At 35.0% G+C, this 27,688-nt stretch overlaps 1 protein-coding gene across 1 annotated transcript in view; it reads left to right on the top strand.

Annotated features, from left to right (window-relative positions):
• Nucleotides 1-27,688, top strand: part of LOC149410399 (uncharacterized) — an 892,605-nt gene that overhangs the window by 684,859 nt on the left and 180,058 nt on the right. The window contains 2 exon segments of the mRNA XM_089648756.1: nt 18,925-19,041; nt 20,806-20,952. Of these exon segments, the coding sequence (XP_089504882.1) occupies nt 18,925-19,041; nt 20,806-20,952 (264 nt within the window).

Raw genomic sequence — 27,688 nt, 5'->3', positions numbered from 1 at the left:
TACGGGGGCTCGATGTTAACAAAGCTAGTGGACCTGATGGAATACCTGCCCTGGTATTGCAGAGGTGTGCTGCGGAAATAGTTCCAGTTTTGACAAAGCTTTTCAAAATGTCCCTGAAGTGTGGCACTGTGCCCTCTGGTTGGAAAAAAGCGGTAATTCACCCTATTCCCAAGAAAGGTGACCGCTCCAACCCGGCCAACTACCGCCCCATAGTCCTAAAAAAGTCCAACAAAATTAGACCGATTAAGGTCGAATTCAATGACTCTGTCTCGGCTCGTGAGGTTTTGACCAGGAACGCAAAACTGAAAAACGGTATAAAGGCCAGTAACGACCAAACACCATTGCAGAGGACTCAACTTCTAGATTTACGCCAACAACTCGAGACGAGGAAGAACAACGGTGAAACCAATATAACTATCAAATATGTGAACTCTGTACCTAAAATTATTGAATGTGCGCCAAAAAACTGAAACAACAAAAAATAAAATGCTACTACCAAAATGTGAGAGGGATCCGCACTAAACTTCCCATGTTGCTGACTTCGGCGGCAACTATCAGCAGTGATATCTTCATTTTAACCGAAACATGGCTCGACTCAGGAATCAATTCCGCCGAATTAGGCTTCCCTAATTTCAACATCTACCGTATGGATAGGAATTCTAAAACAAGTGCCAAAACGAGAGGAGGTGGTGTAGCCATTGCTATCTCAAAAAATCTCAGTTCTTCAAAAATATCCACAAAAAACACATCCATCGAGCAACTATTTGTCAATGTGAACACTTCTAGAGGTAAAATAATAGTGGGATGTGCATACTTACCTCCGAATTCTGATGTCCAAAGCTACAGCAATCACTGCGACGAGGTTGAATCAATTTGTGCTAAATATCCTAATACTAAACTACTTCTAGTTGGTGATTACAATCTGCCACATTATGATTGGTGTAATATGAATTCTGTCAATTCTTGTTCTAATGTTAATATTCGTGTTATTAGAGATATGGCACTGTTCTTAGGTCTAACACAGTGTAATAATGTTCTTAATATAGGAGGTCGTACGTTGGATTTGGCACTGTCAAATGTGTCTGACATCTGTGTTGTGAGAAGTACCGAAATTCTATTACCTGTCGATGTTTACCATCCACCACTAGAAATATGCATGTCCAATCTTAAACCAATTCCTATCGTAAAAAAGGTAGTAGAAACTCGAAATTTCAAAAAAGCTGACTATGTTAAAATTTCAAATTTCCTTAAACAGACTGACTGGTCATTCTTTGATAGCGACGATGATATTAATGTACACCTTAAAAAATTTTACTTCATCGTTAATTCTGCAATTGAACAATTTGTTCCTTTAACGACTTACAGAGAAACTCTATACCCAAAATGGTTCTCAAAAGACCTGATAGACTTAATTTACCTCAAAAAATTATCTCATAAGAGATTCAAACAAAGTCGCCTGGCCATCGATTATACTGCGTTTCAAAAATTGAGGGCAGAGTGCAATAAGCTCTCCGCAAAATGTTACAAAAATTACATTAGTGATGTCGAAGGCTCTATCATGGACGACTCAAATTTCTTTTGGAAATATGTTAAATCCCAAAAAGAAAATGGTACTTACATACCTAGTAGTGTGTCATTCGATTCTAAATTATCCCAAAATCTTCAGGAAACTGTTAATCTTTTTGCTGATTTTTTTAGCGGCGTTTACATTAATGCAAGTGAAGACAGCAATATTTCGTGCTTTGATTTGGTTGAAACTCTTGATATATCTGACTGTAATGTAACCATAGACGATATTATATCTAAGCTGAAGAGTCTTGATTCCCGAAAATCCGCAGGACCTGATAATGTTCCGCCCAGGTTTTTAGTAAATTGTATGCATACATTGTCATATCCTATTCATAAGTTATTTACAAAGTCACTCTCATCAGGTGTATTCCCGGACCTTTGGAAGTTTAGTCTTTTAACGCCCATTTTCAAAAAAGGTAATAAGAGCGAAGTAACAAATTATAGGCCAATATGTATAATGTCTACTTTACCCAAACTTTTTGAAAGCCTAGTACTAGATAAGTTGATATCCCGAATCAATCGAACCATCTCTCCCCTTCAACATGGATTCATTAAAGGTAGATCTACTCTTACCAATTTGATATTGTACACGAATGATATTGTTAATGCCCTTAATGCATCACATCAAACTGATTCCATATATACTGACTTCAGTAAGGCATTTGATAAAGTAAACCACAAAATATTATTACGTAAACTAAAATTGTTGGGAATAAGAGGGAGCATGTTGGAATGGTTTAAGAGTTATCTATTAGGAAGGTACTTAGCAGTCAAGATAGATTCGTTTACTTCTTATACATTTGCTGCCTCGAGCGGAGTACCACAGGGATCTCACTTGGGCCCAATATTATTTTGTTTGTTTATCAATGATATTGTTAATATTTTTACTAATGTTAAAGTCCTGTTATTTGCCGACGATCTGAAGATATACAGAATAATCAAAGACGATGACGATCGCGCAATTTTGCAGTTGAACCTTAATAAACTATGTGCGTGGTGTTCTGTCAATGATTTGCAACTAAATTTAGGTAAATGCCAGATTATCAGTTTTTACAAAGGCAAAAATCCACTTAATTTTTCCTATTTTATGAATGGTGCTAATCTTCTTCGTGTATCACAGATTCGTGATCTTGGTGTTATATTCCACGAGAGTCTACAGTTTAACGAACACATCGATGAAATAACAAGCGATGCGATGAGAATACTAGGTTTTATTTTGAGAATGGGAGCAAATTTTAAAAGTATGTCAACATTAAAACATCTGTATTGCTCGTTAGTACGAAGCAAATTAGAATACAATTCCACCGTATGGTCACCGTACTACAAGGTCCATTCTCAATCATTAGAAAAGGTACAAAATAAATTCCTTCGGTACATTAATTTTAAAATGAAAATTCCAATCGAATTTATAAATTACAATAACTTGCTTGCTGAAACTAAACTTCTTAAATTATCTGATAGAAGAGTGTTAATTGATTTGCTATTTTTATTCAAAATTATTAAATCTTTAATTGACAGCCCTAATTTGTTGGAACTTATTTGCATTAATGTTCCTGCTAGGCAAACTCGCAGTAAAGATACTTTTAAATTTAACAAGAACCTCAACACTAATTATTCTATTTTTTCACCAATTCCTAGAATTCACAACCTTGCGAATAAATACTGTGAACTTATAGATATGTTTGGTTTTGACAATTTTGTGAGCTTTAAAAGGCAACTTATTTCGATTCTATCGGCTAATAATTAACTTTTATAGCTTTAATAATTTTATTACATCTTCTCCCATTCGAAACCTTTCAAGTAAATTATATCCATATTTGTTTGTTTTTTATTTGCTCTACTATACACTTATAATTGTATGCATATACCTACTAACTACTTTTTATACATAACACTATGTTCCATCTCAGATCTTATTATTTCTTATTCATGTCGATATTGCTAAATTCTATTAGTTTTTGCTTTTTACAGGTGCAACTCTTATTTTGTTATTTTTTTTTTTTTTTTTAAATCTCTGTTATAATGTTCTTTACCTCACGAGTAAGTTACACTCTAATTTATATTGGTTTATCGATTTGTTAAACTCACAATTAATACTGGGTTTAAACACACCCACTTACTTACTTTTTATGTTGAACTTTCTTTTACTTACTATTTCATGCTTGGGTATATTTTATATTGAATCCATCTTATTAGTGTTTTGCTAATTTGCACAAAATTTTATTATATGTGTTGCTTTCTTACAATTAACTCCATTTATCTTCTTATGTTCAATTATTGTAATCAATGTAAATGTATATTTTCATGTAAAAGCCCATTAGGGCGTAAATAAAATAATAAATAAAATAAATAAATAAATAGCGATCACATCAGTTCTGTCCAAAGTGATGGAACGTGTGATCAACGACAAACTGCTCACATACCTCGAGAAGAACAAAATTATCAACGACCGTCAATACGGATTCCGGCGGAACCGCTCGTGCGGTGATCTTCTCGCGTATGTGACGCATGTTTGGGGGCGGTGCCTGGAACGTCACGGTGAGACCCAAACGGTCGCACTAGACATATCCAAGGCCTTTGACCGGGTCTGGCACCGAGGACTTGTCAACAAATTGCATTCTTACGGACTTCCCGCATCCCTGTGTACGTGAATTGCTGACTTTTTAAGGGATAGGTCGATTCAGGCGGTTGCTGACGGTTTCACCTCTTCCTCGCACTCCATAAATGCTGGCGTCCCACAGGGATCGGTTCTGTTTCCAACTTTGTTTTTGTTGCACATCAATGACCTTTTGACATGTGCACCGATTCATTGTTACGCGGATGACAGTACAGTTCATGATAGCTTTTTGTTTGACAAGCCCCCAAAGGGCACACAAACTCCAACGGCTCGGAGGGCTTTGAAGCAGAGAATGGACGGTTATCTCGAGAGTATTTCCTCCTGGGGTAAAAATAATCTCGTCGAATTTAATGTTTCAAAGACCCAATCCTGTCTGATTACGTCTAAAAGGGATCCAAATGATAATCTAGTCTCCTTCAACGGAAGCAATCTTCCGAACAGGCCTTCCATTGATATGCTTGGTGTAACTATAAGTGACCAGCTCAGGTACGGGGGCTCCATCGAAGCTAGAGTAAAGTTGGCCTCTCAGAAGCTGGGCGTACTGTACAGGGCCCGCAGATACTTTAATAGTACACAACTGCTCACCCTGTACAAATCGCAAGTGCGCCCTACTGTCGAATTTGGCAGCCATCTCTGGTCTGGAGCCCCAAAATACCTGAAAAAAACCCTTGACTCTGTGCAGAAACGGGCGGTCCGTTTGATAGATTCCCCAATCTTAACAAATGGACTGCAATCTTTAGAGCACAGGCGTCAGGTAGGTACGCTGTCCTTGTTCTATCGGTATTACAATGGAAGATGCTCTGAAGAACTAGCGTCATTGATCCCTTCGGCACCGGTGCGTAGTCGGGATACACGCCAAACGCGCGCCCAACATTTGTACACAGTTGACACTTGTCACATGAGAACGGGTCGCTTCTACGATTCGTTCTTAAGTTCAACAGCTCGGCTGTGGAACGAACTGCCGGCCTCTGTGTTTCCTCCCTCCTACAACATGGGACTCTTCAAGACCCATGTTCACTCCTTCCTCTCCACAAAAAGACCCTCCACACAGCATCCCCAAAGATGACATAGGCCCTGAGGGAAATTATTTTCTTCAGGGCCTCCTGTGTGGAGTAAATATATACAAAAAAAAAAAAAAAGTTGCTTATCAGAGTTCGGAGTGATAATTAATATCAGACAGGACGATTGTACATATATTTTGTGAAGTGAAATCAACCAAAACTCCTGGAGACGTGTGATAGTCATCAACGGGTGAGTCCATCTTTCCTGCTTTCCAATCTGGGCTTATCTTGTGCTCCAGAAGCCCAGATTTATACCTTTGATTATTGCACTGTCCATCGAGTTTGTCGGATGCATAAATCGTCCCATAACCTATCATTCGGAGTAGTTTGGGACTGGTCCTTTGGGCGTGTGGCATATCACACCACCTCTAAAATATATAGTGGAGTCGCAGCTTCGCGACACCACAGACACACACAAACAAACACTCACACATACATTTCAAACGTCACACACACCTATATACTACACACGTCACCTGTTAATTAAGGAATAAACATACCACTTAGCAGACATTACAAGGAAACATATCATAAGTACCCAACATGAAGTATTTTATTCCTGTATATTGTTTCATCTCTGTAAATCATGTAATGTTTGTTTCTATAATATAAAAAAATATACAAATAAAATAAAAAATTGCCAAAGTGTATAATTACAAATGGGCGAGATAGTTGAAACGTTTTTTTTTAATTGTATTAACGCTATAAAAAGTGAAGTGATAGTTTTTTTACTGATTCTCTTTCTTACTGATTTCTAAATATTGAAATCCTTCAAATTTATGGACGTTTTGAGTCAAAATGTTTCGGTAAAATTTTTTGTTAACATTTTCGTGTTATTTATTAAAATGTTATTATTTAAAAATATCAACGTTTATTTCAAAAAAAAAACATCTCAAAGATAATTTAATCTACCTTTTAAAAAGGAGTTTCTTTTTAGGACCACTTAAAAATGTTAATAATGCCGCGGAAGCATTATTTCGAAATTTTATGATATTTCACCGTGTCGTTAAAACTTGTAGGTAAAAATATTTTACAGCCTGAAGGGTTAAATAAATAATTCATATTTTTTTAATAAATGACAATTGGTTAAAGGTAATGAAAGTACGAAAATATTCAGTAAAATTTAGAATGTTAGATTAAATGGTTTCTCTGGTGAATAACTAGATTTAAGTGTTTTCCAAAGTTTTCCGTCCGTAATGTCTATTCATTTAAGCTTTACTTTCTTGTTATGCTATCTTAGTACGGACTCCGCCTGAAACTTATTCGAGGTTCATTCACCATATGGACTTACTTGAGGCAACAAATAGATTTAGCCTGGAAAAGAGACGTTTTGCAAATCTTGCACTTTTAATTTACTTTTAATTATTATTGATAGCCCATTCCTCTAATAATGTTATGGCTTAAACGTATCTGAAAACTTCAGCCGTAGTCGTCAGCTTGATTTGTTCAAGATACCACATGGCAGAACAGTTGTTCTAGTACAGCATGTCATGACAAGAGGAATGTAGATATATTTAATAACTTTTTTGAAAACCTTTCTCAAAGTGTAATTTAAATATATGATTAATCTGACGTACAATCATTTCAATTAAACAATATTTTAAAGTTTTTTTTTACAAGAATACAGTTATTTTTAATTTTCGACCTGGTTTTGTCATCTCTTGCTTGACAATTTTAAGATATATTTTTTTGGTTTGACTGAAGATTGAACCTTTTTCCTCGGGGACGTATATGTCTTCGTGTGCATGCGTGATTGCCACCAATCTATAGTCATCGACAACAATTCTATATGCTGAGTTTCAGCTCGATCGGATGTCGGAAAGTGGGTTAATTTTCATTTCCAAAATTCCATTCAATCAAGAAAACAAATCTATATTAAAATATACGTATTTAAAACTAACGCCCAACCCGGTCTTGTCTCCTTTTCGATCTCCGTGATTTTTATTTAGCTTTATATAGTTTTACCGCAGTTTGCATCTAGAATTTCATTTAAGTTACATTAAATGATAAATTAGCTCACTCTTATCTAAACTGTAAAGCATACAATTTAAAGCGGCAATAACTTGCTCTGGAAGAGATTAAACATGAAATCGATCTGAAATAAGTTTTAAATTATATTTCTGCAAAAGTTACTAATTACCGAAGATTTTATATCGATTTCCCGAGCTCGGTAGCGATTAATGATATCCGGACAGATCTTGATAATGCAATACATCGAAATCGATGAACGCTGGCAACACTGGCGCATCTCTCTATAAATTGTCATTCCTAAACATGAGACGGCTATGTAAAAGTTAAAAATACTAATAAATTGGCAATGTCGGATTGTAATATTAACTTTAATATACGTTAGCAGTCAACGTGTATTTTTTGACACTAAAAGGGAGGTAATTAGTTCATGAGGTCATAACATCTAAAAAAAAATTGTTTCTCGAAACTAGAACGAAATCGTTTCATCGCGTTTTACATGAATTAATTAATATTATTTATTACATTTCTTTCAACTCTAAGAGCTTCACCCCCCATTCATTAATAATCAAAATATTTTGCGTAACAAATGACATTACCTAAATTTTTTTGCGTTCGCAAATATTGCTAACTGACCAAATGATGACGGATTTCGTCAATACTGTATTGACATAGGGTTTATCGATCGTCCGTGCTAGACCTCCTGGTGGGGATGATCCCTATCGTCCCCAGGTAAAGAACCGTCACTGCTACTTGTAAATTCTCAAATTCAATACCTAGTAACTGGACATGAACAACCATGTTTCTATATTACATACCACCTTACAGTTCCTGGCCGTTCTTGCGCCCTGTCTAAACGGGAAATACAGCCTCTTACTGCTGAATGATTCATGCCTTTTTACCTCGGGGTATATGGGTGGGGTGGACGGGATGGATAGGGGAAATGGGGGATGTAAAAAGTGTCAGACTATTTACGACTGCTGAATGTTTTAGCGCACTGTGTGGTCCGAATTAATTCTGTCTTGTTTATTTATATAACTTTTACAACTCGGCTGGAATAAAATAAGGTATGGAGTAACAAATAATGCAATAGTCTTGATAAATAAATTTAGTCTACCATGTTGCGGACTTTTTAAAAATATATCCCCAAAAAAGTTTTTTGTATTTATTGAAGATGTCATGAAGATGGGTTGTTTTTATTTATTTATTTATTTGTTAAGACATACACAGTACAATAAGATACAGTTAGATTTTTTTTAGTTATTACATAGTTGTAGTACCTATTACGTATGTCCATAAAATGTCATTACGTAATTTCGCCTGAGATTGTTATAATGCCGGCGCCAGACATGTGTTCAAAGAAGTGTTCACATAAGTGTTCACATGTGTGGCACGGGCATTTGATACTGTGTTCACTTATTTGCGCACTTAAGTGCGCTTTGCCGTTCCGTGTCGGTTTCTTTGCCGCACATCAAAGGGATCAAAGTCAAAATGTTTGCAAACCTGCCACACAGGCGCGAAGGCCAGTAGCGTGAACGTCGCCGTGGAGAGTTGTCGTGCCGCGTGCGTACAAAACGAAAAGGGCATAAAAACAAAAATAACATTAATGACGCCTGGAGCCGTATTCAACGGAAATTCTCAATACCTTGCGCTATCGAGGAATTAAAGCGCAAAAGAAACACTTTACTAACCCAGTACAGAGATTGCTTGAAGAAAGTAAAAGAATCTACCAAAACTGGATCTAGTGTTCAGGATATTTACAAACCTTCATGGTTTGCATTTGATGCCCTCCATACGTTTATGGGGGGTTGTTAGCTGTGTTAAGTAAATAAATAATCATAAATAAAATAAAATATTTTTTTCTTTTAAAACCACGATATTTATTAATTTAAGAACCGACCGGTTTCGCTTTACTTAAGCATCATCAGGGTACAAATTAATACTAAACTTACAACTAGTTTAGTATTAATTTGTACCCTGATGATGCTTAAGTAAAGCGAAACCGGTCGGTTCTTAAATTAATAAATATCGTGGTTTTAAAAGAAAAAAGTATTTTATTTTATTAAATATGTCAAACCACAAAGTGATTGCTTTCTACAATAATAAAATAAATAATCATTTTTGCTACATAATTCTTTATGTAATTTATTAATAATCGATACAAACACCTGATACAAAATTCTTAGCACGGTTACATATAATAATATAAGCAAACTGTGTCGACCAAATCGTCGTCCATGTTATGTGAGGTCTATTTGAAAACTGTGAGCTCAAAGAAGTGATCAAATCTTTGAACACATATCTGGCAGAGACACACATAAGTGACCAAATGTGTGAGCAAAGTCTTCAAATAAGTGTTCACTTATTTGAAGACATGTCTGGCGCCGGCATAAAAGGAAGGAAATTAGCTTAGGCATGTGAAGTGATTTGATACATAATATGTTTGAACTGAATTAATTGTTGCCCGAAATCTCATTTTTCTGGCGTCATTTTAATTGATTAAAAATAAATTACTTTTAGTATATAATAAAAATAAGCGACATGTTTCGAAACCAGTTGTTTCATCGTCAGGGTAAACACGTCATGTACGAAGAAACCATTGGTTTGTAAACATGTCGATTATGTTAACTATCATTGATAAAAGTGTAATATTAATGGAATTATAGACAGTCCTGATTTACAGAGCTTAATTACCTTCAACATAAAATTAAAATTTAATGCATTGAAAAAATATGTTTTATTCATTCAATTTTTATCAATATCAAATGCCATCTTTTTGGTGTGATTTGTCTCTTTCGTATGTTCATTAAGGTTTGTTGACAGTGGCATAGCTATAGGATTCCCCCATGTAGGTTCCACCCTAAGGGGGGAGGTTCAACCCTGGGGGGGGGGACAAGGGAGAAGGAGGATGGTTCGAAAATGTATATTAATTTGTTTTGTGAGCTCTGCTTAACACAACTTATTGTTTACATCACATTGATAAAAGAGATTGGTGATGATCTGGCTTGTTAGCCAGAATAATTAATTCCCTATGAAAAAATGGGTTGATAGTAAAATTCACTCTACAGGAAACGTAACAAATTATCATCCAGCCACCAAATATAAAAAAAAAAACAAAAAACTCACCGAATATATCACTCGCATTGAGATTGGCAGCGATTCCTTAATCTCCAAATTCGGCAGCGGATGGCAATCGGCACAATAACACTTGCATTCGCACCATGAAATAATGATCTGTCACGACAAGCTCTCAAGAGAGTAGAATTTAGAATCAATTGAATTAACGCATTGTAATTCAAAAAGTACTGTCACTGTCTTGTGAAAAAAATATTTTAATCGCTTAGTCGTAAATCAGCCAAACAGAAATAGTGGTGCCCTCCTTTTGTCAAACAACTTAATTCAAATGAATCCAGCTGTTTAATGCACAGATAACTGAATTTCATTGTCACTTTCCTGCAGAGCAAAATCTATACAATAACTGACCAAAGATGTCTATCCTGTCCACTATTTTTTAAATTTTTTTTTCAAATATTAAGTTAACTAATTTTAAGTCTACTGCTTCTCCAGAGATGATGCATATAAGATTGTTGTTTTTTTTTTCATTACCTTGAAGTAAACTAATTTTTATCTTCTTCAATATTACAATGAGGTTCTCAAGCTACAATAAGTTAATCTTAGTAAATTGAGTAATGTTTACACATTAAAAAAAATAACGACGACGTTCGTCTTTCTTATTTCACCCTGTGTCGAAAGTAATGTCCAGTCGCCAAATTTACACCTTAGCGAAGCAACACGTCAAGACAGGTAGCGGTAAACTTTGAAATAACAATAGATCTTCACCACCAGCTGACCACAGCATCCTGAGTACAAATCCACATCCCAACGTGGTGTGACCTAGCTGACATGCAGCCCAACGTGATATATACACCAATACTGTCTACATAATAAAGAGACAGTGATACCATCCTACATTAACATCTTTCATTGTCTCTAACTACCATTATCCACAAAGTCATTCAAGCACGATCTATATAAATAAAAAGAATTTTGACAATACATCAAATTTAATTAAAGTTAATTTTCAAGTTCTATGAAAGTCTTATTCATGTTCTGTTATCATATAATTATTGGCCAGTTGATTCACAGCACGGAATTAGTGACAGAACTTGACTAGGAATTTCACAGAACTTTAAAGTTAACTTTGAAATTTGAACAAATAATCAAATTTCACAGTTAATTTTCAAGGACTGTGAAAGCTCTATTTAAGTTATATCATTATTTTAGTTCTGTGAAGCAACTGGCCCATGTTGATATAATAACAGGACTTTCACAGAACTTGAAAATTAACTTTTGAAGCATTGTTAAAATTTTCTGAAACAACCCGTACTAAAATGTTCGTTTTTTCAAAATCTTAAATCTCGGAAAGTTCTTCACCAATTGCTTTGAACTTTTGACACAACGTTGCACACGAATACGCGCGTGTTTTATTTACCTACATTATAAAAATTTCAACTGTGACAAGTAAAAACATGGGTGGTAAAACATGGGGACTTAAAAGCAAAACCCGCCATTGTTTCTCTATCTGTTCAGACATATAGTATTGTATAAATCTAAAAACTCTCATTTCTGATATAGATGTTGTACATATATTTATATACAATGTATTTGTTTTATAAAAAACCTTTACCAGTCTGAAGAAGCCCGTTGTAAAGTGAAGCCGATCCGGTTAAAATAAACATGAAGCAAGTTATAAAGGTTTTTAAATAGAATAAAAAAATTTGAAAACAAGAAAATACTGTGCATATTAATTCACTGTAAATCTTTGGAATAAGTTGATTAGTAACGCATTTTTAAATATATCTATTTGAATTTTACTTTGTTTTCGGTAATGAATTAATGCTTTGAAACAGAAACTAACCCCCTTCCCGACATCTGATCGAGCAGAAACCCGGCGGATGGACTCGTTGTTGATGACAATGCATTCTATCAAATTTTGGTGGCAAAAACACGTACACGCACTCAGACATTTACGCATTTCTATAAAACCCTACCCGTTATGCATTTGGCGAGGTTTGTAGAGTTCTCGACTCCAGATACTGGGTAGGACCGGTTTAATCCACATTCAAACCAAAAAAATATCTGAAATTAAAAAAAAAAAAATACAACCTTCCTACCCTAACATAAATCTATTTGTTTATCGATTCCAGCTTTTTAAATTATTCATTGACTGTTTAAGTCTTGTTATAACTAGGCCATTTGGCGTTGCATCTGTCCATAAATTTGTTTGTTGCGTTCCGGTTCCAATTCAAGATGGTGGCTGTTTTAATGGTTCAGTAAATATTCTTTATTAAAAGATGATATCTTTGCGTTTATTATTGACGTTTGGTACCTACTAGCAAATTTTACGATTTCAGAGGAAATTTTGGTTTCGATTTGAAAGAAGAGACTTACTTTTTTGACACGTGAGGTCCTTTACTCATATTATGTATTCTCATTCAATCCTACATTATTTATCACGTATTTAAAAATCCTTCGCTTCCAACTATTAACATTATCTTAAAATTCCAACCACCTCTCGCGATCGAAACCAAAAAACATCCCCGAAAATAAAATCAAGGAATAAAACACCTCATCATCCCTTCTCGATGAATTCGTAATGCTCGCACTCTGCAGCCAGCTCCTGGTTACCTACTGTGGCTGCTATATCCTGGATAGGAGATGGGGGTAGATAGGCAGGAGGCATTAAAATTGTAAGTACGTACATCCCTTTCTGCCTTATTCTGGAGTAAGGCAGGGAAACTCGGGTACCATTTCAACTTTGGATTCTAACCGTAGAATTTTGAAAGAGCTAGAAGGTTTTATGATCTGACTAAAAATTCAAAAACTAAATCATAAAAAGATCAAATTATCTTATAAAATTTTCGGAAAGTACCAGTTACTTTATTATCGAGAGATAATTACAATGAATATCTCACAGGAAAAACGTCAATTCTTCAGCAGACTCCAAAGATATTAGAAGAACGAGATATGCTATGTTGGCCGCCGGACCGTAGCCGGAGTACTACCTAATTAGGGTACTTTGAACGGTATCGGGACGTGTACGCACAGAAATCTGTTCTATGTATTAGTGCGGATACCTTAGCGCAAGCGAAGGTGTGCAGTAGTATTGGTGAACAAAATCGGCGACACTCGGCAAAACAATTCCACTCAGTACGAACTGCGCATAGCACATCTCGTTCTTCTAATATCTTTGGCAGACTCTGAGTTATTCTAGCGAGGGAAGGAACGCGAACTGAGCTGCCGGCCTGTAATCATTCGGGTACAGCCGACATGTTGTCTCTGTCGTCTTTCATTACTACCGCCATCTAGAGAAATATCTTAAGACTACCCAAACTAAATACCAATAACACTATTACACATTGTACCGAAATCTGTTAGGCAGTATCAAAACAATAACTTTTTACCAATATTACAGTAATCTTCGCGCGGTAATTACAATCTGAAAAAGGTATGATAAAATTGTTAAAATGTTTAAGTAATGTTTTTATGAAAAGAACTTCATAAGAAAATACTTCCTAACCGTGCTCTTTGCCATCTCTTATCTTTCCACTAACTTTTTAGCCTAGTTAAATGTTGTTTTTTTTTCTTTATTTCCTCGTTTTCGCGCAGCTGAATTTGGCTAGTTGGAACATTTCTGCAATACATTAAAACTTTTCTTCAACTCATCTACTTCCTTTCTTAACTTTCTCTAGCTTCGCAATTTTACCTAAAAGCCTTAAATCTTGCTCCGGAAATTTGCATCTCGTGTGTAATAATAACGTTGAAAAAAATACTTTTGAAAGGGATAATATATTAACTCCAAGGTGTTAAAAATTACGTATTTTTTCCGTTAATAAATGTATCAGTAAACAAAAGCAAAAGGTTTTTACCGGGGAATTTTAGTTATGTAAAAAATCACCCGTGAAAACAAAGTTTTTTACCATTATAGAAAATACTATAAAAGAAATCTTTTTTTTGACTGAGAATTGAACCTTTCTCCCCAGAGACTGGTTCTTAAGTACTGTAAACTTTTGAAATGTATTTTATTTATTTCGTTAACTAAGGACGGGTTGTTTCGGAGAATTTGAACAATTCATCAAATTTCAACGTCCATTTCCGGGTTCTGTGAAAGTTCTATTCAAATTCTGTTATTATATCATTATAGGCTAGTTGCTTGACAGAACTGAAATAAAAACAGAACTTGAAAAAATCTTTCGCATAACTGGAAAATGAGCGTTCAAATTTGATGAATTGTTCAAATTCTCCGAAACAACCCGTCCTAAGAATTGAACCTTCTCCCACAGGAGGAACCCACCGCTAACACCTAAACCTTATTGGTTAGTACGAACATTTATTTCGTGTATTAACTACTGAAAATAAATTAATGAATTAAATTAAATGCGTGAATGTCCACGTGTGTGTGCGTGATTGACACCAAAAGTTGATAAAATGCATTGTCATTGACAACGAGTTTATCTGCTGAGTTTCCGAGTTCGATCGGATGTCGAGAAGTGGGACATTTTTTTCAAGATTTTCCATCATTTATTACCGAAAATGAAAATGAAATTTCATGTAGATAAATTTAAATAATAGAAGAAAAAATAATAATCTTATAATTTTACTGTGCCTATATAAAAAACCCAATGATGTTAACAATGCAATAATCAAAAAATGTAGGCATGCATAAAATTTGCTGTGGAGGGCTGAGTGAATTGATTTATATAAAAATCTATAGTTTTATTCCGAGATTGTTGAAATTTTATATACTTGACCGTCTTCGTGAGATTTGTAAAAACCACCCCCATTCTCTTTTCCCGCCTCTAAAGCAGAATCTTGAAACAAAGAAAAATTCTAGACGAAAATTATCACATTCAAAGCTGGCTAAATTTGAGTACAAAAAACTCTGCGCAAAGCCCGGGCAACACCGGGGACCTCAGCAAGTAAATAAGTTATTTCTTTTAATTATATTCACGCATTGGAGATGATACTAATCAATATGAGTCTTTCTAGTTATTTGATACCCTGTGGACCTACCCTGTCTCCAGAGGACATTAACACGCCTGGAAAGAACGTTAACGATAAGAGGTGCCGCTGAAAATTGTTAAAATTCAGTCAGCATTTCAAATTCCAGCTGAAAACGTTTTCAGGAATCATTCAAGATTTAACAGGACCCGGAATATTCTATTTCATAGCCTTTTCGGGAAATATACGCTGAAAGGCGGCTCAAATAATAATGTTTAGCGTTAAATACATACGGAGGTGTTGAAAATTCCTGAAAAACAAAACATTGCACGCGAATTCTCGACAAAAGCGAACAAATCTTGGTTTAAAGCAGCCCTGGAGGAAAATTCCTTGTTTAAGACAAAGATTCGCGTCGTAAACTTCCCATTTACCTTATCTACGACGTCATATATTTGGGACACAACCGTTTGTGAGGCAATATATTATTATTTTGTTGGGAAATTGCGCTTTTCATGCACGCATTATCATAATGACACTTCTACGCGCCTTATTACGTTTAATAAAATGTAAAGATATTTTAATTTTACTCAAGTTGGTAATTGTATATGTTTACTTATGCAAAATAAGAAACAACCCATTTCCTAAAAACATGGAATAATCATATTTTGTTCGCCTGGACGACTTTATATTAAAGATAGAGTCTGGCAATGGTTATCTAACGCATAATTTAATAAAAACTTCATCTCTCCATTGTTCGCTGTTTGATGCCAAATGGCTTTTAAAATTGACTGTATGTAATTGGAAAAAAAGTTCATTCAGACGTGAATCACTGGGAATACGCTGTGAGATGAAAAAAAGCCATACCTGATGATTTTTTTTTTTAATTCTGTCACATGGATCACTTATACACCCCTCATACACCTTTTTGACCTCTCCAAGAAATCTCTCTCGAACAACGCTTTGCATCACTTGGATCACTTGTAGTTTATAGGTGTTCACCTCATACACCTTTTTACCTCTCCAAGAAATCTCTCTCAAACAACGCTTTGCATCACTTGGATCACTTGTAGTTTATAGGTGTTCACCTCATACACCTTTTTGACCTCTCCAAGAAATCTCTCTCGAACAACGATTTGCATCAATTGGATCACTTGCAGTTTATAGGTGTTCACCTCATACACCTTTTTGACCTCTCCAAGAAATCTCTCTCGAACAACGCCTTGCATCACTTGGATCACTTACAGTTTATAGATGTACACCTCATACAATCACAATTAATGTTATATTTTTACATCACGACTATGTTTACTTTTATCACACGATAATCTTTAATTTAGGGATTTTTTTTTTTTTTTTTATATTTACTCCACACAGGAGGCCCTGAAGAAAATAACTTCCCTCAGGGCCTATGTCATCTTTGGGTATGCTGTGTGGAGGGTCTCTTTGTGGAGAGGAAGGAGTGAACATGGGTCTTGAAGAGTCCCATGTTGTAGGAGGGAGGAAACACAGAGGCCGGCAGTTCGTTCCACAGCCGAGCTGTTGAACTTAAGAACGAATCGTAGAAGCGACCCGTTCTCATGTGACAAGTGTCAACTGTGTACAAATGTTGGGCGCGCGTTTGGCGTGTATCCCGACTACGCACCGGTGCCGAAGGGATCAATGACGCTAGTTCCTCAGAGCATCTTCCATTGTAATACCGATAGAACAAGGACAGCATACCTACCTGACGCCTGTGCTCTAAAGATTGCAGTCCGTTTGTTAAGATTGGGGAATCTATCAAACGGACCGCCCGTTTCTGCACAGAGTCAAGGGTTTTTTTCAGGTATTTTGGGGCTCCAGACCAGAGATGGCTGCCAAATTCGACAGTAGGGCGCACTTGCGATTTGTACAGGGTGAGCAGTTGTGTACTATTAAAGTATCTGCGGGCCCTGTACAGTACGCCCAGCTTCTGAGAGGCCAACTTTACTCTAGCTTCGATGGAGCCCCCGTACCTGAGCTGGTCACTTATAGTTACACCAAGCATATCAATGGAAGGCCTGTTCGGAAGATTGCTTCCGTTGAAGGAGACTAGATTATCATTTGGATCCCTTTTAGACGTAATCAGACAGGATTGGTAACAGGATGTAACTTAAAACGATTTAATGGTGTTTTCACGAGAATAATTATCAGAGTAGCTAGATAAGAAGCAATATCAACGACGACAAAATTACGAATATGTGTGTTTATGACAATTAAATATCACTTGCTTATTTCTTTTTTCTTATTTTCTTGTTAATTCCTTAAGAACGAAGAGGACAAAGGAAATAACAATGTGAAAAGGACATTAGGATGTGGAATAATCACAAAACTGTTACAAAATTAAATATTCACAAAAGCTAAGATAAAATCCTCTACAAAAAGTTCTGCCATGGATATCATTTTATTGAAATAAAATGTGTTTACTATAAATTATACTCGCAGAAAAAATTAATTACGTTACGAGACAAAGACTTTAAAGGACAAAAACAAATTTGTTAAAAATAAAGAACAATTAGAATAGAACATTAAAGTTGAGTTTGTAATAATTTTTCGGTGGATTTGTACAATGTACAAAGCTTTTTAATTATTTTATAAACTCAATTAAATGAATTTTATTTTATGTTTATTATATTTGGTAGGTAGCATAATATTCCTTACTTGCACTGCCATACAATGAGGCAGTGACGGTTCTTCGTCGGGGGATAATGGGAACGGTCCCCACCAGATATTGCTGAAACCTAACAAAAGAAAAAATATCGATGCTTTGTCTTCGCCGAAACGAATGAATTCTTTAAGCACGATGGCAATTTGAGTGTCGGGTATTGGTACCACTGGTATTTATTGGATAACCAACATCCCTGTCATAGGTCACCCTAAGTGGTTCGCTAAGTCTGATGACTTAGCAAGGGTACCCGGGTTCGTGGGGTGAGGTTTGTCTAGGTCTTGGCGGCGGACGCGTTTGCCCGCCTACGAGAAAGACTGGTTAAAGGAGACCTTTAGACCTCTCCGAGGACTCTCTCTCTCGACCCAATGCTTTGCACCACAGTGGAAGGGATGGATTTATACGTTCGTCAATCCTGGAGACATTGACCCCCAGATTCTTACTCATACCTTTTTTCTTTCCAGACCTTTCTCCCCTTCCTTTCCTTAAAAGGAATCTCCACACAGCATCCAGAAAATACCTTTAGGGAAATTATTTTCATCAGGGCCTTTTGCGTGGAGCTAATTTAAAAAAATAACATTTGCAGAAACATAAACAACTTTTCAACATTAAAAAACTATTTCGGATCATTTTCAAGCTCGAATTAAGGTAAAATACGAATGTGACAGGAAACCGCATATGTCCTGAAGTTTACTATCGTTTACTAGTTTACTAGTAAACATTCATTTCTCATAAGTTATATATTGGTACATACCTATGGAGATTTTAAATTATTTTGTGTTTATACATTTGATTACTACGAGTACTCTATGATCATTTTGAAATTTTATATATTGCTCTCCGGGTGGTAAGATGTCATAACCCGTAAAAGAAATCTTGGTCCCTTCCTACAATCGCCACGGCGCGGCGATGAGGTCCTTCTTAAAAGATATTTTTGAAGTTTTTTTGTATTGTATCTACTCTGGTAGGAGGTTTTGTGTAAATCAAAACAGGCAAGTGAATTAACAATTCTGTTTCGTTTTTTCCAGTTCAACTTCGTGGGCAAGCTCCTGGGACCCAAAGGAAACTCCTTAAAGAGACTACAGGAAGACACCATGTGCAAAATGGCAGTCTTAGGCAGAGGATCTATGAAGGACAGACAAAAGGTTGGTTCAATCAGTTATCCAACGAAACCTTTTATTATAGTTCCGAGATTGCTACCAAAGCCCTTAAAATGCTGGGAACCCTTTTGTAACAGAGACCTTACCCTAAATTTGTGAATATTATTGGTCAATTTGAAAAAAAGATACACAAACATTTCAAGGTAACGAATAATTTGACAATATTTGAATAATGCTCCTATTCTGTGTTTATGGCAATTCAATAATCCATCGCTTGCACAGATTAGGCAATGAATATTCCAACATGGATCATGCTGATTGTCTATTATCATATAAAAGATGCATAAAACAAAAATAGTCGATTAATACCATACCATCATAATGATTATGTACTTCAGATTAAAAACTACTAGTACTCGATAGGTAGAAGCTGATATCAGTACATTATATATCATAGTCATCATAGGTACTATGTAAAACTTTATCGGACTGTCAAGCAGTGTCGCACATTATTATTATACACGCAAGTCTCCCGGTAGATTTACGTAATTTATTACTTTTGTTTCTTTTTCATATTATAATAGTACATATTTTATTCCTTTTATTTTCTAACAGTATATACCTAATATATTTTATTTTATTTTTTACAAACTCTTAATGCCTTTTAGACATTTTATAAGCAATTCATTCTTCCTTATACTACTTCATTGTATATTATTACATATAATTTCTTACTTTGACTTATTACTATAGTACAGATTGCTACTTATATTATATTAATATCTCTTTGTTTTTTCATACTTTTAACCTTACTTACTATTTACTGATTATACCATTATACTTACATTTATATTGTTGCATTCCTTATGTTGCTGTACTATTATCTGTTAAATTAGTATGTGAATGGCACATGTTGTGCCGAAATGTGAAATAAATAAATGTGCTCCAGTAACTGTAACTCCAGGAAGCTAGTTTTGAGATAAATGACTTGCAGATCTTGAAAAATCATTGTTTTCGATTCATCTTTACTACGAACAAATTTACATTATTAATAATAAAATATGTATTGAATAAATTAAAGCTTTTCCTATAGTTTTGTTTGAGTAAATAAAAATGTCATTTGCTTTATTAAAAATATAGGAGTAAACTACTAGCAAAATATTTTTTCAATAGAAATGTGTGAATGCATTAAAGAAAGAACTTTTAAAAAATACAATTCAATGATTATGAGGATATGTGATAGTTTCCATTGATCAAGTTTTCTTTTAAAATTATTCACAAAATAAATAAAAACAACCTTTGGGCTGAAATAGACCGGTTTTAGACTCCGTTTGCTAATAAATGTGTATGCCTATAACCTTTATTTGTGGTGATATAAAGCATACTAAGGTTGTTTCGCATAATTTGAACAATTCATCAAATTTCAACGTTCATTTTCGGGTTCTGTGAAAGTGCTGTTGGAATTCTGTAATATCATTATAGGTTAGTTGCTTGACAGAATGGAATTAATTACAGGACTTGAAAAAATCTTTCACAGAACTTGAAAATTTACTTTGAAATTCGAAGAATTTTTCAAATTCTCCGAAACAACCCGTCCTAAGAATATTCTTATTTTTTACGTGTGTATTTACTCTTTCGGACTTAAAACTTTTATACTTTAAATTTTTTCGGACATTTTGTTATTTTCCTAGCAAAAGAACCAATGAGGAAACAAATACAGAAGATTAGATTATTGATTTATTTATAAGAAGCCTAAGGTTGTAGCAAAATCCCATTTTTTTAATATGGTATTGATGTTTGTCCTTTTAGGAAGAAGAATTGCGAACCAGCGGAGACGCCAAATTCTCGCACTTGTCGGAGGACTTGCACGTGGAGATCAGCGCGTTCGCCACTCCTGCAGAAGCGCACGCCAGGATTGCATACGCACTGGCTGAAGTCAGGAGGTTTCTAGTACCGGTGAGTTCAAAATTCTGCAATATTGGGGTCTAATTGTCAAAAAAACTGTAAATTATCAGCGAAGACTTACACGAACCGATTTTTCTCAAAATTAAAAAGGTTTCCTTTATTTTGATGAGATATAATATAATCAGTATTTCACTTTCTTACATTCTCTCTTTACTGATTGCCTGAAGATGTGTAGTGCAAGGCTTTATGAAATGTTGATATGAGGATGCGCAACATGTTCTAAAGCCCCAAAAATTTGCCGTTGTGTAATTTTTGTTTTTAAATGATATCTTTAAATAATGGAATACTTAACACTATTTCCAAAGTGTTGGGTTCCTAGTTATATTTAGTCAGTTATCGCAATTCGTCTCTTTGTAAATACATAACCCTCTCACCTATTAACGTTAATATTAACGTAATAATTACATCTCTCACCTACGAGGTGTAAATATTCCGCGGTGCTTAAGGTCAGAGCCGAGAAAAACTTGACTTAACAATGTGTTTGTTTGGTTAAAACGGTCTTAAACTAGGCTCAAGGCCAGCTTTACCACACCAACATTTAACGGGTTTGTAAGAATCTAATTAGTAATTGCCAGAATCTGTAGACCTCTTTACTCTGGACCAGGGATGGGGAACCTTTTCACCGTAGGCGGCCATTTGGATGTTTGTAGTATCCCCGAGGGCCGCATGCCGAATACACCGAATAAAAATATACACATCTTTGGCTTGTGCATTCTTCTTAAAAGTATTTTTTTCCACCAACTCTTCTCTAAATACTAAAGCTATCTGCGTATATCTGTTTGTGCGATTAGTTCTTCTAAACTAAGCGACTGATTTTGATAGAGTTTTCTATATGATTTAGATATTTTATTTACGTGTATATTATATTTATAGAAAGTAGAGAAAAGACGATGTTTTGTAAAGTCGATAAAAATATTTTTTTCTTGGGCTAACATTGCTAACCTTACGGGAATCATCAAAATAAGGTACTCTGGAATTGTATATCTTAAAAAAGCGTACAGACAATTTCGCGATGTTATGTCTATTTCCTAAGGATAACCCCCAACAACGCTGAGTACACGTCAGTTATTGTGTGACGAAATTTGACCTCCTGCTTTCGGAAAGTAATACTAATTTTTTAACACAACATAATTATGTATCCATGTTGTGAAAATGTGTGCTTTCACCTTATTTTAATTCTCTGCTCTCATTTTTTTCTACTCGTAATTTATATATCATTTTGTAAGCGTACACGACAACAGGTCTCCGAATAACCTAACCGTGCTTTCATTTATATAATAATGCCTTGTTTATTTCAACCCCTTTCGAAGGCACAATTGTGCCAAAACCATTTGTTTTGTTCATATAAATAACTTTATGTACATTTGGTCACAGTGCGGTAATGTACAATATGGTCAGTTCTGTAGTGCACAATATGGTCACAGTGCTGTAATGTACAATATGGTCACAGCAGTGTAATGTACAATATGGTCACATTTCTTTAATGTACAATATGGTCACAGTGCTGTAATGTACAATATGGTCAAAGTAGTGTAATTTACAATATGGTCACATTTCTGTAATGTACAATATGGTCACAGTGCTGTAATGTACAATACTGCCGCTAAAGTTTCCATGTTTCCGTCCGTTTACTGCATTTGTTTAGAAGATTCGCATTTTCCAAACAATTTGGGTACTTCTGGATATATATCCAGAATATATATATATATTGATGTGATTCGCATTTCTCTCAGAATTCCCGGAATTTTCCAAACAATTGATCCACATGTCCAATGTTCACGGAGATCACCAACCCTCGGCTGAGTGTCTTATTATATATATCCGAGTAAACACTGTCCCTCCGTAGGGTATAGGGATAAGGGTGGGTGCAGACTGGGGGTGGATTTAGGTAATACCTACAACCCTCTCGAAGGGCTCGTCCTCAAATCCATCTCAATCCGTAAACCTCCGCAGGCTATAAGAAATAATACACATTTTAGGAAATCGATCAACTGGATGCAAAATGTTTTTTTTTAAATTATTTATTTCGGAAAAAAAAAACACAAAACGTACAATCGTGTCTGCAAACATTTCAGTAAAAATTCAATTTTCCGTGGATAAATTGCGTGATTCATACCAATATGTATGTGTGTATGTATGTTTGTTATGTATAAAGAAGAAAACACTGATACATTGGCCATATTACACAAAGTCATTAACAACGTAATTGACTGCCCTGCCATCGTCGCCACTACTTAATTCCATGTACCGACTAGAAACAGACAAAATGTAACATTATTCTGCAATACATGCCCAACCAACTATCAGACATACTTACTAACCAATAAATACATATATTAATAATATAAGCATAACTCCGATATATTGACCATAAATGGTCATAACAACTAAATAGACAGCCCTGATTACCGAAATTAGTTTTATTTTTGATGACATGGCATAAATAAAATGTGTCAAAATTATAATCGTAGGGCGATTTAGCCTTGTTTATGGTATCGATTCTGCTTTGTTTTTTTTTATGTTGTTGTCCGAAGGTGCAATATCACATGAAAGCAAGGGATATCGAATTGATCTCTTTTTTTCGCTTTAAAACACTTCTACACCTGATTTCTAAAATCTCCCATTCGTTATTAAGAAAGCTTGGACGTATAAAAAATGTTTACTTCAAAATACAGATGTCTTTGATATTTTTTATAACTTCCATTAAATGAATTTATCACGTATAACTTGAATATCAGAAAAGATTTGAATAAAATATCGCTTACATGTGATCTGGCGTTTGAATTGAATCTTTTGAACTGAGTATTAATAAAACCTGAAACTATTTTGCTGGTGCTATCGATAAATCTGCAACCCTTTATTTCATTCGTAACAGCCCTCGATATTCTGATATAAAGGGGTAGTTTTATGGAGCCTTTTGCCATAAAACCTATTTTTTCATCCCGGATATTAGAAATAAAACTGTTCAGGATGCAGACGAACTATTAAAAATTACTTGGATAAATATGAATTTAGGCTGGCTTACAAACAATTTCACGCTTATTATTAAAATAATCTGTATAGCTAGCTAGAACCTAGAGTGCGAGCTCTTAGATATAAGAAATAATCTTTCGATCTAATCGAAATTAAGGTCTGATGGACAAGTTACCTTGGTTACATACATATACAGAATTATGTGAATTGGTGAACATGTATTAATTTCCCATGTTTGTTCTCACTATACGTCACTTAGAAATGTTAATATAAAAACGAAGAACTCTTATGTTCATACTAATCGTACAAAAGTATAGAATGTTCCTGTTTCTTGATGCAAAGCGAACAACGAAACGCATAAAAAATAAATGGCCAATAACGATCTGTGTAATGAATGACATAACTACATAGCAGTAAAAAACTGAGTAACTTGCTTTCACACGCACTATTGCTACATTTAAAGTGCACTTGAAGTGAAATAACACAAAACATGTTGTTATTATTAGTGAAAAGTTGTACCGAATTCATTGAAATAAAGAATCCAATGTCCACCAATATGCTGATTTATAGAATTCACTGGGTGACGATCGGTGGCTGCCTATCACCTGGATGGCGGAACATTACTTAAATGATCGAGTTCAACAGAAGACGGATGATAAAAATTCTATACCAAAATATTGGGGTTCAACGGAGGACAAAACTCGTCAGCAGTGGTAATGGGATAAGGATTTTTTACTACATAAGGCGTTATTTAAGCTAATATAATTCAGTAATTTCTTGAGCAGTTGATATTATTTCTTCAACATCAATGACGTGTTGTCGCGATAGCCAGTCAACTACTGACGTCAGCATAATTAGTCGAATAACTGTTCTAAATATGTTGTACGCATGCAATGGTATCTGCCTGAGTACTTTTGCATCAACGTTATACATACACCATACATTATAAATACAACCATTGTTACTCATCTTCTATGAATCTTACAACACTCGCAGACCTTTTCGGAGGGTTAAGGTATTAAATTGTTTTGTTGCGAATGCTAACAATCATGATAGTACCGAATATTATTACGAATTTCACGTCTTCCTTGAAAATTGGTCGTTTCGAGTAATGCAACGGCTGAATTACAACTAGAAGCGCCCTCCGTGCAAAAACTGCAGAAGACTTTTACCCGATCTACTCGCGCAATGATGTCAGTAAACATCCACGTGTGGAATCCTGTGTAAAATTAATCTCGTGATACTCTCAGATATCGGCTATGTTATCTATGGGGACGATCTTTGGAGGGTCTTTTTTAGGAGAGGAAAGAGTGAACGAGAATCTTGAAGAGACCCGTGTTGTATGAGCGAGGAAACACTTTTATTTTTCACCTATATAAGCAACAGCGGGAAGGAAATCGATAGTACAGTACCAGCAACCTTGACATCAACATTGATTATTTGCCTACGTGACGCGCATGGAAAACATTCTTGAACCTTTTTGAAAACATTTTCTTAGTTAAAAATTCTGTTGTATTTTCTACGTTTATTTATTTTTCGGATGTGTTATAATAAACCGTTTCAGCCAAATTCAGTAGTTATTTATTAATATTTAGAAAACGAAATATAACCACACAAGTAAGGAAGAGTGGGCAGTGTTTATTCGCCTATATGTATGACGTGTCGTAGAAACGCCCCGTTTGTATGTAACAAATGTCAACCATGTAGCCATATCAAAAATGTAGTGTGATGAACGTATGTCTAAAAGTATGAAAGAGACAATCGTATATGAAAGCGATAGCAAGTTTGTAATTTAGACCTGAATTCTGTTGGGCTTGCTATGCATCTCATTATGTTCTATGCCATATAAAACCAGGCGTGATATAATAAATGCATACGAATATTAAGTATTCATCAAATTTATTATTGTCATAACATTTTGCGCTACGTTGTTCCAATTACGGGGTTACTTTGTGTACTTTATGTCAATGCTTAACTTAGGAGGTGAGCTACGCTATAAAGTGTAACAATGAAAGTTGGTTGTAAAGTAACTTTGTTTGTTATGAGAGCAATATTGAACTTAGTACGTAGTTTAGAGAGCGCAGTACTTACTGTGTATCAGAGGCGTGCCATCCATATAGGTAAATAAGCACTGACTAATCTTCCTTACTTGTGAAGTTATATTTCGTATTCTAAATATTAATAAATAACTACCGAATTTGGCTGAAATGGTTTATTATAACACATCTGAAAAATAAATAAACGTAGAAAATATAACAGAATGTTTTACGAAAGGAAGGTTCGAGAATGTTTTCCAAGCGCGTCACGTAGGCAAATGATTCAATCTCGATGTCAAGGTTGCTGGTACTGTACTGCCGATTTCCTTCCCGCTGTCGCTTATATAGGTGAAAAATAAAACGTTCTCGAACATTCCAGTTGGTACAGTAACAAATATTAAAAAATAAAAGAAAATCCAAGAAGCTTGTTTGGTAAAGGCCGAAACTTCTAGAATGACGTCCGACTCAAGTAGTGGCGTACCACTAACTTGCATAGAAATTTAAATGTTATTAAAGTGAATGAAATTATTGCAATAAATCAATCTTCACTTTCAAAAATACGCACAATGTACCAACCATAAAACGCAAACACCAATTGCAGCACTATAACGTGTCAAAAGCGGGAACTAAGTATGCAAAATGATGTACACGTCAAATTGAAATATTGACTCTATTTTATACATTCAAACGTACATGTATGCGTAATGTTCAACAAGAGACGACTCGTTTGTGTTTGTGACTTAAAAGCAGCGCTTTTCAAAAATTTAATCAGTGCCATCTGTTGGTACATCTATTATTTAGTACCACTTTCATAACGAAATTATAATAACACATCGAGAACACTTTCTTTCAAAATCTTATCTGTGTTTATTTCGTTGTTTAAAACAAATTTGATATATAGTCGATGGGCTTAGCAATGAGGAACTCTAGTCTCTTTTTTATTTATTTTTTATCAAAAATGAAGTTCTAACTTAAATACTACGATTTTTTTTATTTAAAAATTTCGATTTCATGGTTAAAAATATTTTTCAAAGTTTTAATTATTCGGCACTCCCAAAATTCCATCAAGCCTATGGAATTCCAAAGAGCCTACGTTTTTTTTCAACCGGAGCTTTATTTTGTATGGGAGTCGAGACGTTTTTTATTCTTAAAATTACCCGCTTATAACATTGAAGAACACTAGGTATAATGTGAGCATCTCGTCACTAATGTAATTGTATTGAACTAAAGTGCAAAAATACATCCATGACTTGATAAATAATTTTCCGCCACTGTGTGGCTAAAAAATGACGCCACTGTGTGGCTACTGTTTGTCTCTAAATGTATGAGTTATGTCTCCACGAATGTGTATTTATTTTCTCCCCTACTGCTAACTTTGTCTCTTTGATATCTGTCTCTATATATTAAGGTATCTGTCTCTATTTTATGGTAACTGTCTCTGTATTATGGTCTTTGTCTCTACTACTGTGTGTTGTCGTATTAGTTCTGCGAGTGTTGACATAACTCGAGTTGTATCAGTTAATCTAGATTCAATCGGACGAGGTGTGGAGGCAAACGACGCCATGAATAATTTGAGAGGTAATACCTAATATTGTGATTGTATGGAATATTCGTGTCAAAATCAAAGCGTTTTGAATTTGTGTCAAATATTTGAAAGCTTGCCGGTGAGATCTTTGGTTGGGGTGCTTCAAAATTATCACATTTAATTATTTAAGAAC

The sequence above is a fragment of the Hesperophylax consimilis genome, chromosome 28, assembly GCF_061612785.1.
Source record: "Hesperophylax consimilis isolate HC1 chromosome 28, BYU_Hcon_1.0, whole genome shotgun sequence".
Lineage (NCBI taxonomy): Eukaryota > Metazoa > Arthropoda > Insecta > Trichoptera > Limnephilidae > Hesperophylax > Hesperophylax consimilis.
This window is presented reverse-complemented; position numbering and strand designations above follow the sequence as displayed.